At 36.5% G+C, this 14808-nt stretch overlaps 1 protein-coding gene across 2 annotated transcripts in view; it reads left to right on the top strand.

The window, feature by feature from the left end:
- Positions 1–14808, top strand: part of pcdh9 (protocadherin 9) — a 191179-nt gene that overhangs the window by 46837 nt on the left and 129534 nt on the right. For both annotated transcript variants that reach the window (XM_035907867.2, XM_006780362.2), the window contains exon 3: positions 11096–11197. In XM_035907867.2, coding sequence (XP_035763760.2) covers positions 11096–11197 — 102 coding nt within the window. The remainder of the gene's footprint in view (positions 1–11095; positions 11198–14808) is intronic.

The raw sequence follows: 14808 nt of genomic DNA, 5'->3' as shown, positions 1-14808 counted from the left end.
GATGAAACAGATGAAAAGTTGTTCTTATTGTTGTATTTTCTACTCTGCTTGGAGGTCACACACATAATAGTTACCTATAGGGTAACTGCATCAACGAGTCTGCAAGGTCACAACAAATTGGAGGGCATGTGAGTGCGTGGCGTTGCTTTCATTGTCTGATGATGATATTTATTTCATGCTGACTAAGACCTTCAAATACTTCTAGAAAATAACAAAGTACAACAATATAACAATATAATGATGTGTTGATGTCACAATACAAGACATAGTGCATATGCAAACTTAAAATGACAGGTTTGTTACACTTTGTCTTGTCACCTGTTAGTTTTTCTTTTCACTGGTAAATGTGGAAAGTGAGAAGACCTGTTAGGTTATTGGTAAGAAAGAATCTATTTTTGAATAAACTCGAACTCACGAATTTACCTTCAAATAAGACCTATATATCAGGAGCAATTTACAGTTAAACACTGATATTCCTGCCTCCAGAGAAGAATCAAGGATCCCATAAATGAGCCAAAAAAATGACATTACATGTGAATATTTCTTCTCCTTCAGCTGTAGCAATAATAAAACGAAGGTTTATGTTCTAACCCTCTCCAGCACACAGTGCAAGTTCGACAACTGCTAAAAACGTGCTGACAAATACGGGTATATTCTGACACTGTCAGCTGAAATACTCTCTAACATAAACATAAAAATTCTCAAACAGCATTCAGTAAGCTGACAAACACAAATCCATGAATCTTTTCAAGCGGCTGATGAAATTTTAATTGACGATCAGTGTCTGATGGTTAGGCTTTTGTCTGAGCCATGTGGGTATCCGCCTTCCTTTTTGGCATCAAGCTGTGACTACTAGTGTCTGATAAGACAAACCACAGACTAAAACAACTGCTTCCAATAGCAAACTTTGCGCTGATATCATTACAATTTAATGATATGATTCAATTAATTTTTGAGAAGGACACTGACAAAGAACTCAGTGTGCCACATTTTGACTCAGTTAAATGGGAGCAAAGACAACCATAAGATTTCACCTTTTTTCATGGGGAAATAAACAATGATAGTGGCAAAACAAAAAGAAATGCAAAATAATAAATAAACAATTGGATGGATGGATGAAATATCTATTCATCCACCCATTTTATAGCATAAATCAGTCACTGTGGTGTTGGCCACAACTGTTTATTCCAACTAAAAAACTGTAGAAAGCATTTGGAACAGTTACTCTGGTAACAGACATTGTATAGTCGTCTCACCTTTTAACTACTCTACTGCCCTCCTTTTTCTGTAGCTCACCCAAGATAAAAGACAGAAAGGAGATATATACTCATTACTGTTACTCACCCCAACGCCAAGCATCAGGACACCTCAGTGACTTCACTTTTGATTCAGATTTTTAACTTTAACTAGAGGTTCATGTGCAGGGTGTGACAAAACAGGTTTTTATCCATTATCCTTTTTATAAAAACTATTGAGCAACTCAGAGAGACAACAGAGAGATGCACACAGGGCATCCTAAACAATTACAGCACTCTGACTTCTGGGATACTGAAGAATGCTATCAATCTGTTATAATTACTTCAGAATGCTGCTACAACTGCTTACTAAAAACCAAAAGGACAGTATACAACATGCCAATTTTTAAGACTTTTACCGGTTGCCTGTTATCTTTCTCATTAATTTGAAATAGCTCTTTAATATTTATAATGGTGGTAGTGTGCACCATAGACTATAGATGATAAATGCTTTTAATTTATAGACCACAAAGCCTTCTCGGATGCTCTTGTTCCTTTTGCTGTTCCTAAAAGCACATCAGAAACATTTGATGGTGCTCTATACAGCCATTATACTCCAAACCACTGGAGCAGGCTTCCTGACTATTTGAGAGAAACTGAAAAAGGCAGTACTTCCATATTGACAGTTTAATCTGGATTCAATGAAATGTTTTATTGCTTTTAAAATATTTGAAATCACTTCTGCCAAGGAGCTTGTTTTTGTTGATGTTTGTTTGTCTGTTGGTCATTCTGTTAGCATGGATAGAAATGGATAGGCAGTTTTTATGAAGCTTGAAAAGAGATGGGCTAGAGGAAGAACTCACCATGTTTGGTACGGATCTGGTGATATTTAGAAGTGTATTGTTATTTTTTCTTACTCTTTTTTACTTTGCTTCATGTTCTTCATAGCGCCACTAGGTCTTGGCGAGTGGTTTGTGAGTATTTGCAAGGAAGTTAGCATCTTCCTTGCAAACTACAGGTGACTGTGGCAACCTACTATGACCAAAGCTATTGCAACAAAGTTTTCAGAGCAACGTAGCTTAAGGGACCAATTTCACTCAGTGACTGACAGTAGCCAACTGCAACTACTCACCAGTCAGTTGGGGAATACTGAATTTTCAATACCAGCTGGCAGTTGCCAGGGTGTCCCTGACAGGTCTCTAGACCTGTGTGAGAGGGGCCTAAAACAAAAGGATGGTTTATGTCATGAATCGTAACACCAAAGGTTTTACAGTGTTTGGATGAACTATTGTGAGCTAATGTTTAATGTTACTCCGTTGTTCTTAAAATATTCCAATTTATGAGTGTACCTGGTGTTATTATTTTTTAATAAATGAGTAGGATGTTTAATCAGAGCCACTGACTTTTGTGGAAGCCTGCACTCAATGACTGTTCTTCTGGCTTCAAATCAAACCAATTTGAACAATTACATTTGCAATTCTTTTATGAAGTATTCTAACATTTGTAATTTGAGTATAGTAAAAGTATTTGCAACTTTTTTTTTTTTAAGTGTCAGCCCTTAATAGCAGTAGTACAGTATAAGTAATATTGCAGTTAAGACATTTGAAGAAAGTGCTGCTTCCTTTTGATAACTGGCAATGCCATCCTTGGAGCTATGCACATTTGCTAGTGTTGCTGTTCACGAGTTGACACATAAAAAGAGAAGTTGGCATTCAACTTATATGTATACAGTGTCCTACCTGTACGCTGTACAGCATTCAATTTTGTAAACTGGTATTTTTCAAGAATGTAAGAATCACCATCAGGAAGAGAGCAATTTAGGTTAGAGAATAATGTCCCTCATTCTATAGCTTAAACTGTATGTGGGCAATATCCTTTTTCTTTGTAAGCCATAACATAAATTGGATATAGCAGGATTTAGGCTACTTCAAATTCCTACAACTATTCCACCCTTCATTGTCCAGGGTTCGATTTAATAGGGTGGAGTAGAGCAGATCTGAAAGTTGCTGTATTCGACTTATGTGGATGAAAACATTGCTTGGCCTCAAGGGTGAATGCTCAGTTGACTTAAACGCTGCACTTTTACTGCAACAGCGTCTTCAATTCACTGAATTTTTTTGAAGTAGAGCTGCAGTTCCAGATTGAACAAAGAACTTTTGACTAGATGGAGAACCAAAGACAGAGGCATACAGGAGACAGGCAGAAAATGTCTCTGTTGTGTAAGAATGGCTGTGGGGTTGTACACAAACTGTCTCTCACTGTTCTGACAGTGCAGCAGAAGTTTATATTTTTGTCAGTTTCTGCCTCAGTGGATTCCAGAGCAAATTATTCTTGTTTATGGGTAACTTAATTTGTCATTATAACGTTTGGTTGTAAAGAGGTTACCATAATTAAGGTCACCATGATTCAAAACGAAACAAATAAGAAGCGATTGTTAAAAAAAAGGAGTGACCAGTTGAAAAACCAACCTGATCTCAGAGAAATGAGCTGCACTAAAACAACGTTCCTCACTTTCTGTATATGCCCCTTTAGGGAGGAAAGATGAAGTCCAACACTTGAGAGATAAAATATGTTCTTACAGCATATATGAAGAGCTTAGGCAAAAAAGAAAACTTTGTTTGTTGCTTGAATGTCAAACATTAGTGTGTTAGATAGTCAAAGAAACTGCTTTTTAAACAGTTGAAATGTTTGTTCGGCCAGGTTACAATTATCAGTATTGCAACTTGTTTCATCAGAAAAGCTGACCTCTCTGGCACCTCAATCTCATTTCAGCATCTTAGGACAGAGGTAATTCCAACTGTGCAGTAATGGGAGAGAATTGTTTTCTTAATGCATTCACTGTGTTCTCTGAACGACCTGCAGCAATCTGCCTTCTAGTTCCTGCACTCCAAATTCATAAAATCTGCTTATTAGAATTCTGCCACAAGTCCAGCTGAATTCCTTGAAGCCATTAGTGGTTGTTGAAAATGGTTTGGGCTGGCCTCAGCATCAATTGTAATGACAAGGACAGGGTGCCAAGGAGAATCAATGCTTCTCTGTGGCTCAAGAATTAAACTGTAACAGCAAGACTGCTCCCCCTGAATGCCGGACTCCCGTCTTTTTCAACCACTTAATTGATCAAGGTTTTATTTATCTTGTCACAAGATGTTAACCTAATTTGTTTTCCCATTTGCTCACAAAGCACCTTCATTGAACAGCCATGTTAACAATCCAGATGTATTTCTTTCTCAGCTTTGAACACAGTTACGAGATTGTGCTTTTACATATAGATGTTACACTTTTAAACTTTTATAAGTAATTATCATATCAAACATCATTTTAGTGTTATTATTTCCCAATATACATATGCATAGGGAGATTTTCTTTGTAGACTATTATTCTGTTTGTGTGTGAATAGCTAAAATGATTCCCTCTCCCTTTCTTCTTTATGAACAAAGCAGTGGTGCATCATGCACTTGTTTTCTTTTTTACTCTCCAACTATGCAAAAATGTAATTGGGTGATATCTTTTACTGCAATACCTCCTGCATGCATTTCCATTACATTTCTGTCATAAAATACCCTCCTCACTGTTGTCAACTTAAATGGAATGTCAATACTTTGTGTGTGCAATGGGGAGCGTGGAAATGAGCTTAACACTGGGACCCATAAACATAAAGTTTAATGCCACCACCCATGAAAGGGCCAATCACAACATAGCTTTGCAAATCAAAGAATAATAATCACATAATTTCTTGCCTAGCCTTCTCAATAGCTTAATATAAATAACTTAGTAGCACACTATGGTGTGCTTTCATTTCCTATCATCACCAATTTCCTTCTATCTTGGCCCCAAACGCTTTGCCTCTTTACCCTCCAAAGCCTGTTGTATATTCGTTTTCCGAGCTCTTTTTTCATTTATTATATGGACAAAAAAAGGACCAAAGTATAGAATAAAATCAGATTATCTTGTACAAAGAAGAGACTAAATTGTTGAATAACAGAGAGCACTTCTCAGCTGATGTCAGTCCAATGTCCAGAGGGGAATTCCCCACACAGGGACACTTTATAGGCTCATTTGCATTACTAGAGCTCCAACTGTAAGTCAGCAGGCTGCTAAGAAGGAGACTTCCATGCCAGCACAGGGTGATTATAGCTGTAATATATTAACCAATAGCGAACAATTTTAAAGACAAGTCAGATGATAATGTGATTGATAAGCCTTTCCCGTAAGTGAACCAACTGTAGACCAATCTACAGTTTGTTCTTCCACTGCCAGCTTTGTAGGTGTCCCCCTATCCATCTCATGAAAGAGATTTTTTTAATTAAAATTTCACATCAAATCTTCCTAAATACAAATTGTTTTGATATTTTGATATGATTAGTTAATAAATAAACAAGAAAATTGCTAATTTAATAAAAAATGATTGAAGAAATGCTTGAATAAGTCATCTGCAAACTGTAATGCATTATGTGTCATACCATCTTCATAAGTCTTGCAAGATAAACACACAAGATAAACATCATGTAGTTCTCTTAGCGGTAGACACACACATGCACAGAACTTGTTGAGAAATTAATGTTTTCTCGTAATGTCAAGGAAGAGTGCATACAGTGGAATCTCCAAGGTAATTAAAAAGAATTAAAGGTCTGCTGTGACTGGAAAAGCTTGGCAGGAATAGACTAATGGTAAAGTTAATTAAGGTGTGTTTTATCCCCCTAATGAAACTCATCTTCTCAGCCCACGGTATAGAGGAAAGTTCAAAAGAATAGCTTTACAAGTCCAGAGAGACTTTTAGCAATATGTTGTTATTCTTACCTGTACATGTCGGTCATTAAAGAGCATTTTCACTGGGTTTACCAATGTAAAAACACTACCTTGTAATTGATTAACCCCCACCAGTTCGTCTGTGTGTTTTCAATTAGCTGTTCCAGAAAAAACACTAGACCTTTTTATCTTACATCTTGAAATTTTCAACTTAAGAGCTTCTATAAAATCTTGGTTTTATTTTGCAGATGCCTTAGAAATATATAGATCCTACCTCCAAAAGAACAAAACCTAGATCTCAAAGTGTATGTGCACTGCTTCCAAACTAATGTGTTACCAGTATCAGAGTGCCAAAAACTAAAATTCCTTGAGTCAAAGGAGCTTGCAAAGAAAAGCATCTGGACTTCTTTAAGTTGCTTGAAGACGTTTCACCTCTCATCCGAGAAGCTTCTTCAGTTCTAAGGTCAAATGGTGGGGAGTCCCAGATTTAAACCTAGTGGGAGTATCCCCCCTCCTTGAGACTAACGCCATAAGCATGTCAATCCCCATAGATTCCCTTGATAAGAGACGAGACATGTTTAGATACTGGTACATGAAAAATTATTTCAGTATTCATATCAAGATTCAGTCTTCATAACAACTGTATGAGAGGTGAATATTTTAAATAGTAACCCATTTAAGTTTTATTAAGGCTATTAAGGGGTTGCTAACAACTTGATATTTAAGGCCACAAGTACTTGGACCTGCAGGCTATCTGCTGTGCATCACGCGAAAAGAGTCTCTGAACTGGACCCCTAAACCATGTTTGTGATATTGGTTGGTTTTCAAGATTTTTTATTGCAGTATCAAACAAACAGTGTGGCCAACTCAGTGGTTGTTCTGAAATTCCATGTCATTAATCAGCCGGTACCTTTGTTTGTATGACACACCCATAAACGAACATGCTAGTGCTTGTAATTCACCTTTTTATTAAAATACGTTCCCTCCCAGTTCACAAAGACAGGAAAAAAAGATGTGGAAGACCAAATTTTTTGTACAATACGGTATAAGAATCAACATATAGAACAAATTAATACTGTTTTTACGAGTATTCATTTGTGGAAATTTTTCATGAGAGGACACAATATATTTCGTTGCTTTTGTGCCAGTCAGTCTAGAAGAAAAAGCAACATATATTTTTTGCTTTATTGCTATTAATCATCGGCATACGGGAAATCTCTAACGTTTATATCCAAAGATATTAGGTAATGAGTCTTGATGTAGTGTGAAAGTACTCCTTCTGTCCATCAAGGATCAGAAGTGATACTTTGTTGTAGCAATGGTTTCTATGGAAAGCACTGAGAAACCCTGCTTCAAATTCTCTCAGGAAAACAAGTGAGGGAAGCATACACAATATATTCACTTGTGATGACTGCTACCATCTCTCATAAAAAGGGGTATTTTTGTCTAATAAGGGTCTTTACTGGTCATGGCAGATGAACAGCCTGAGCCATGGCAACAAATAATGCATTTTTCAACTGCTGTTTCTGTGTAACATGGTTTTGCGCCATTTTTGCACCATGCCTCTAGTCATAAATTTCCAAAAAGCAACTACAAGCTGATGTGATTACTCTGTGATGTGACATTGGTTTAATTTAGTGTTTCATTTTTTTTCACAACACTGTAAATTGCTGGAATACTGCCAATGTGAGAGTTTCACTCAGTCATGTTAACCTTGGTCTCTTTAGCATCAAAACCCATTCATTAAATTGTAAGACAAATAAAATTCCCCTTCAAAGATGAACATCATCATCGCTTTTTGCCATTTACCAGTTTATCTTTTGAGATAACATTGTGTTTTATTTGTTTTAATAGATATAATGTTTTGAAAATGAGAGTTAGAAGTCCAGTTATTAATGCTAATGGTCAGTTCTAATAAATTTGCACACCACTAAACTGTAGCATTAGCAGTATAAAGAATAAAATATAAATGCAAGAGCAGAGTCGTTACTAATAGATCTGATCGTTTACTATTTTCTGTTCAGGTATTGGGAAGTCTATTGAAACCTAATGTTACTGCCAGCACTTAATCAATCTAAATAACCTGCTTTATTCGTGCACCTTATTTTTGTTGTCAGTGTTGACAGAATCACACACTGCAACCAAGAGTTTACCACAATCACTCTGACTATATCGAGTGAAAAATGATCAATTACAGTGTTGCCAACTCTCACTTCCCCTCTCTCTGTCACTTATCACACTGGTGATAAATGGCTAGGTACTAATAAATAATCTCACATTCTGGGCGGTTTATGGAGAAGGACAGCCATTAATTAGAGTGACAGACAAGCGGAATATATTACGAAGATGCATAATGAAATCGGGGTTCTAAGTATTGCTGTACCCTATTCACCCATTTCCATTTCTTTCTCAGATAATTGGAAGAATTTGCTGGGGAACATTTGTGAAGAAAAGTTTGTTTTTAACGGTCTAGTAAAAGCAACACCAACACAAGTCTGCACAGTTCCAGTTTATTTAAACTTTTAAGAGATTTATATTGTTAAAAGTTTTAAAGGAACTAAAATTACCATTAGCCACTCACAAATACTAAATTATTACTAAATAATTTAAATATATATTTAAAACATATTAAATATACTTCCATGAATATTTGTAATTATTTAACTTCTTGTGAAACTCCCCAAATTTTTTGGACTTAATGTGGCCATTTGTTTCACAAATGGTTCACCAAGATGGTCTGCCATTTTTGCTTACTATTAAAATGATCGTTGATGAATTCTTTTGTTATTACGGGCTATAGAGCAAGATATAGGTACGGTTTTTTGGTCGATACTCCCTAATTTCTCCCTAATATTAAAGGTGATTTTATGTATTTTTGTAGTATGGTGATTATATATAGGGGTTCACTAAAGCAATTTGAGGTTGCACACATTCTTCCTGTACAGAAAATTAGATATTGCTAACATAGTCAAAGAGCATGTTTCTCGTTTTTATGCTATTATAAAAAATACTTCACATTTCCAGTGGTGGATCTAGAAAGTTTTAATTGGGGGGGGCAAAGAAGGAGCAAGAGGTCTAGGCAGGGTGGAACCTACCTATTCAATAAGTATAGTATAAAGTAGTGAAAATCCCCTATATGTAAATCAAGTCAACTAAATATCCACAAAAACACTTAAAATGATGTACTGTGTCATTTTCTCTTCTAAGAAAACAAAGGCTATAAGATCCTTTTGGGCAAACAAGCAATTACTTCTTACAAGTATTTAAAGACATAAAATTTGGGGGCAGCTGGGGGGAGGGCAAGGCTCTACAGCACAGGGGCAGTTACCCCCCTTCACCCCCTATACATATTACTATATAAGAGTATTTATCTATGAAAAGAAAAAAAAAATTAAAAATAAAAGTGAAGTAAAATTAAGATAAAATTAACACAATGAGCAGTGATGATGAAAGCATGTAATGTGGGAAATAGACATATACGGATATAACCCTTAAGAGAAGATGACGTGGTTTCTACCCAACTATGTATACAGTCCATTACATTCTGTAAGTAGCTGTATGACTATAAAAAAACCCTCATTCGTTAATATTCAGAATATGTTTCCAGTTTATGTGTGTGCGGCAGCAGTTTACTTGTTTATGACATTTGATTATGATTATTTGTGTGAGTCAAGGCAGGTTTATGCCAAGAACAGCATGCAGCCTGATGGGCTCACTGGCATGTTTCCATTCAGCACAGATGAGCATAGCTCCTAAAAAGTCTCCACCTGTGTTGCATAGCTAAATAAAGCTGTGAGAAGTTAATACATTGGTAGACAAGCTATAAACAGATACCTCTGAATAAGTGCATGTGAGTTAACAGAGACAGACAACTGTCTTAAGTGAGCAAGCTCAGCTAACAATGTGGCCTTTGCTGATAAGAAGCACAAGTTGGATGCTGTGGTTCTGCTACCCAGATAACCCATTTCCTCCTTTCTCTCTGCTTCTGCTCTGTGTTGTTGGTCATCTGGAAGTCAGTTAAAGACAGTGATTTATGCCTGGAACTTCATGCGGCATAGCCTCATTACACACAGCCATTTTGAGAATCAGCAGATAATTACAGTATACATCATAGAGCTCATGGGGCCCAGCAGATTCAGACCATTCCACTAGCCTGTCATTTAGGGCAGAAGGCCCAAGGAAAAACAGGATTCTAACCTCATTTGCTCTTCATTTTATAGAAACTTATGTTAAAATGTGTTGTATATATAGAATTTACCTTTCTTTTTTTTTAATTGCTCTACTATAGATACTCAGTAACATTTCTGTACCTCCATGATGGTGACTGTTTTTTTGTGTTGTCCATTTGACTGTCCCATTCTTTACTCAAAATCAACTGATTCGCTTTTAGATGCTGAAGCTTACTCTCACACTTCCAAATTCTAGTTTTTGCAACTCTGTGTTTTACTAATGCTATAGCTATGACGGCATTCCACACAAATATCAAAGGTAAACTTCACCGTGAAAGTATAATGTTTTGAAACTAGACTTTTCTGACAGTTCTTCAGAATCATAACCCAGGTTGCTCCAGAAGATAATTTAGTCAAGTGATCTGAACTGAAGTGAACTTAAATGAACTGAATTAATGACATTCAGATTTGGTGCTCACCTCGAAATTGATGGCAGGTTGAAGCGTGCATATTCTAGAATTTGTAACTTCATTGCAGAAGCATACAGATCATATCTGCTGTTGTTACTACAGCTGTGCTTTTAATCAGAAATAGATTTTTTTGGTCAAACACTTAGAAACAACAGTTAAGAACAACGTATTTTCCTGATTTCCATGTTTATTACATGTAGACTCTTGACAGACATGATGTAACCTGAACACGACTGGCTGGTGGAGACAGAAAACAGCGAGGCTTAGTTTGTTCAGTCAAATAAAGGTGGCATAGAGTTAATTTGAACAGTAAATTCAGTTTAAACAGTGATTGGTAAAAACATATTGTGTTTTTTTTATTGTGTTTAGTTACCTTATATTGGGTTTCGTGGACTCAACTACTTGTATAAATAACAACCAATCTAAAATGACACAGTGAGCAGTTCTAACCTTTTTTTTTCAATCTTCCATGAAGGGAACATTAACTCGTGCCCGAACTGAACTGAACCCTGAATATCTGGACCTTCGTCCTCGAGCTGAGCTGAACCCTGAATATTGGACCCCTTGCACCCCTTTAGTGAGTACTGATGGTCCCATTTCTACTAATCGCTCACTGTAGATTCACTTCATATAGTTTGTTATTTTTTAACAACTCTAATCATTTTGTGTTCCATTTTCACATCAGGTATCCATGAAGTAGCATATGAAAGCCTGTTATGATGATGATTTTCTCATTCATGTTTCCATCCTTGTTGAGACATGTTTCTCTGTGAGACACCGCAGTGAAATAGATTGCAGTTTCTTCATATTTCCTCCTTCTTCTCTATATAATGTTTAAATATGTTTTGCCTCTGAGTAACAGTGACATATTGTACTTACAACATCATTAAATATGGGGCCTAATGTGATGCTAATATTCATGCCATTTTTACTTGAGTAATAAGTATTTGTCTCATTACCTCCATGCTTGGAAAACACAGTGCTTGATAGTCATCTGGGGGTTGGAGGAGGTTGGCTTGTGTTGCTTTGCTTGCACAGTTGTGAATCTTAATGATGTCAGTTTTTCTTACTGTTATCAACCACACTATATCAACATGGAACAGGGGGTTTTGTAAACTTGGACTCCAACCATATTCTGCCTCCATTGCAATCTGCAGTGCTAAGTTTATTTATTTTTGTCCTGTTTTAACGCAGGAATAATTTGCTGCCTGAAAATTACTTACTCATCAGTGTATATTACACACAGCGATAGTGAGAGGTTAATTTTCTGACCATTTATACAGCATATACCACTTTTGTGTAAAACTACTGTGAATGATTTGATGTTTTTCCTGATGTTACTTAATGGGAGGCATCGATTAATTGTCTCATGTGCTGTAAGGGCATTGTGGACTAATATGTTTTGCCTTTTAAATTTGAAAGTAGATATATTACATTTAATTTCTTTAATTATTTATTTAACAGCAATATTGTTCACAATAGTTGTACTCCTTTTCTCAGCATTAAATATTTATTGCAAGTTGCTCACCCTTGGGGTTCACCATCAGCAAATGGGAAAAGATAACAAGGTGTTGGTATAAACACAATGAGGTCTCTCTTACCTGAACTCCCCTGGGTGGGAATCAAGTCCTGTGGTACACCATCATGTTGCACTGATTGTACTTCTAGTAGCCAGAGTTAGCACAGACAACAGTTGGAATATTTTATTATCATGGAGCTTGAACCCTCGGGTCATTGTAAAAGCCAGTTTATAAAAATCATTCCTACGTGGACAGTTGATGTAGTGGGAGAGAGAGAGCACACTGTACACACCATAGGAGCTGAAATTAAATTAAACAAATGTCTTTGAGCATAAGAATTCCTTTCACTTCTCATCCCTTCATTTATAACTGCGCTGTGTTTAACTTACAGCATTACTGGCCTCAGAGAGAAAGTAGGTGATCAAAATTCCTGAATAAAGTTCCATTCATCATCATAATGTGTATTAATGAACTACGAATGCTGCATATATGTAAATATCTCAGTCAGTGTTTTGGAGCAATCAAAACTCACAAATTTGAACCAATACATTAAACCTACTAGATAAATGGAAACTCTTTTTTTCAAAGTTTGAAAAAACATTCTAATGATTACGGACCCAGCAGTAACACGGCTTCCTTTCAAACAAAAGGATTCGTCATTGTGGATCTCTTGTTAGACAGTAATTCATGTTGCATTCCAATAACAAGTGGTACTTTTCTTTTTCGTTAGAGACAGGTTTCTTTTATCATCCTGAGACATATTCCCCAAACATATAAATGGCTGAGGGACCAGTAATATGATAAATAGGGCAGTCCATGTTCTGTGTCTCCCTAAAGTTTATAAACTCAATATTTGGACTTTAGCCTGATTTAATGAACAGTATTTCTCAGACATCTCTCCCAAGCTGTATTCAGTGGGAGATCTATCTTTCTTTGTTGTAGCACTATGCTGTTTGCTTATTGGGCCTCACCGGACTAAAAAAAAATCTCAAAGACTACTTGCATGCGCATATACACAAATGCATGTGCAAACACACACTATCACCACTGAGGAGGCCCCTTTCTTCCAGCCCAAGAGGGAATGATGACTCTCATTATCGCCTCAAAGCAAGAAGGCCACAGTGCCCCTACTCAGCAGCCCTATTAAGTTACCAGACAGCTTTATTGTATTGGTGTTCGATAATTTCCTTTACTCTGTCATTCGGAGTGCATCGGGGAGTTGTTGCATGGGGAGAAAGGGGTTGGGAATGTGGCAAGAACTAACGTGAAATGGCACAGCTGGCTGAAAATATTCCCTTCTCTGGTTGGTAAGTGCTTGGGCTGATTGTTTATTGTTTAAGAGTCCTTGGCCACACATGTGCATTCATTAATGGTCTAATTGTATTCAGAAATCATGTCTATAGAAATGGAGTATTGCAGTTATCATGTAAACTAGTCACAACACACATACATCCTCCAGAGTCATTTTAACAGCTGAATGAATCCATTAGCTAATTGGAAAAGTATCCTCGTAGACTGTTTTTGTCACAACGATTTATTGGGAATTTTGTCACTCTGTGGTCCTTGAAATCATAAAGATCAATGCATTTACTGCCATGTGATTATATCCATTGTAAAGTATCGGGGTAGGGGGAATCTAAAACAACCAGGATGCAGGCCACATGTCCCTGTAAGGATAAAACTACTAGATAAAGGATAAAATTACTAGAATGCATTTAAAAATCAGTTATTTTTCCATTGTAAATTGCAAGACAGATGCCCTATGTAGTAAGTAACCGATGTTTCATGGGACTTTGTTTTTTCTTTATGACATCAGATTACTCTTATCTTGTTTCTGATAAGATTGTCTTTAATTACTGTAGTGGCATACTGGAAATTAAGTTTAACATCTTTAATTAAGTCTCTGAAAGTACAGGACTGAACAGTAGGTGTAAGAATTTGATGAAGGTAGTCTGAGGTAACTTACACTATAGAGACAAACCACCTACATATTACAGCTGAGAGAGGAAGCCTGTGCCATGGAGCTCCTGGCACACAGTTTTTGTACTGATGTTAATTCCAAAGGAGGTTTGGGTCTCCGCAGTTGCTGAATCATCAAAGTGTCAGGAAAAGTGTACCTCTGTAACCCCTCTCTATAACTGCTGTAGTCCCTGAACAGTTCAACTTTGCAAAAAACACCACATAGAGTTGATCATGTAATATTAAATAGAGTTGAGCATGGTGGTGTGATTTGTTTACAAATCTTTGTAAAGATGCTGCAAAGCTAGATGCTTTATTTTATACATCTGTCTGGAAGAGACTGTGTGGCCACTTATAGTATACCTGGATTAGAGGATGAAACATAATCTAACAATGGAGAGAATGTATCGTTAAAACTATGGTGCATGATGTTCGGAATGCAAGTCCAGCTGCTAAGCCTTGATTATTGATGTATTACTTACAATTTGATTTAATCAATCTGAAAATGTCTTGACTAAAAATATTGATAAGTCTAGAAAGGAAAGTAGACCTTCAGACTAATTTTTGTACTCATAAATTTAGGCAGCTTACTCTTACTCCATATAGCAGATAAAACAGCATGTGTGTGTTTTAACATGCTTGAGGTAATCATTGATTTTTGCAAAATTGTGACATATCAGCGATTTTCATGATTCATACAACATTGCAG

This window comes from Neolamprologus brichardi, chromosome 1, assembly GCF_056152115.1.
Source record: "Neolamprologus brichardi isolate AB-2024 chromosome 1, ASM5615211v1, whole genome shotgun sequence".
Classification (NCBI taxonomy): domain Eukaryota; kingdom Metazoa; phylum Chordata; class Actinopteri; order Cichliformes; family Cichlidae; genus Neolamprologus; species Neolamprologus brichardi.
This window is presented reverse-complemented; position numbering and strand designations above follow the sequence as displayed.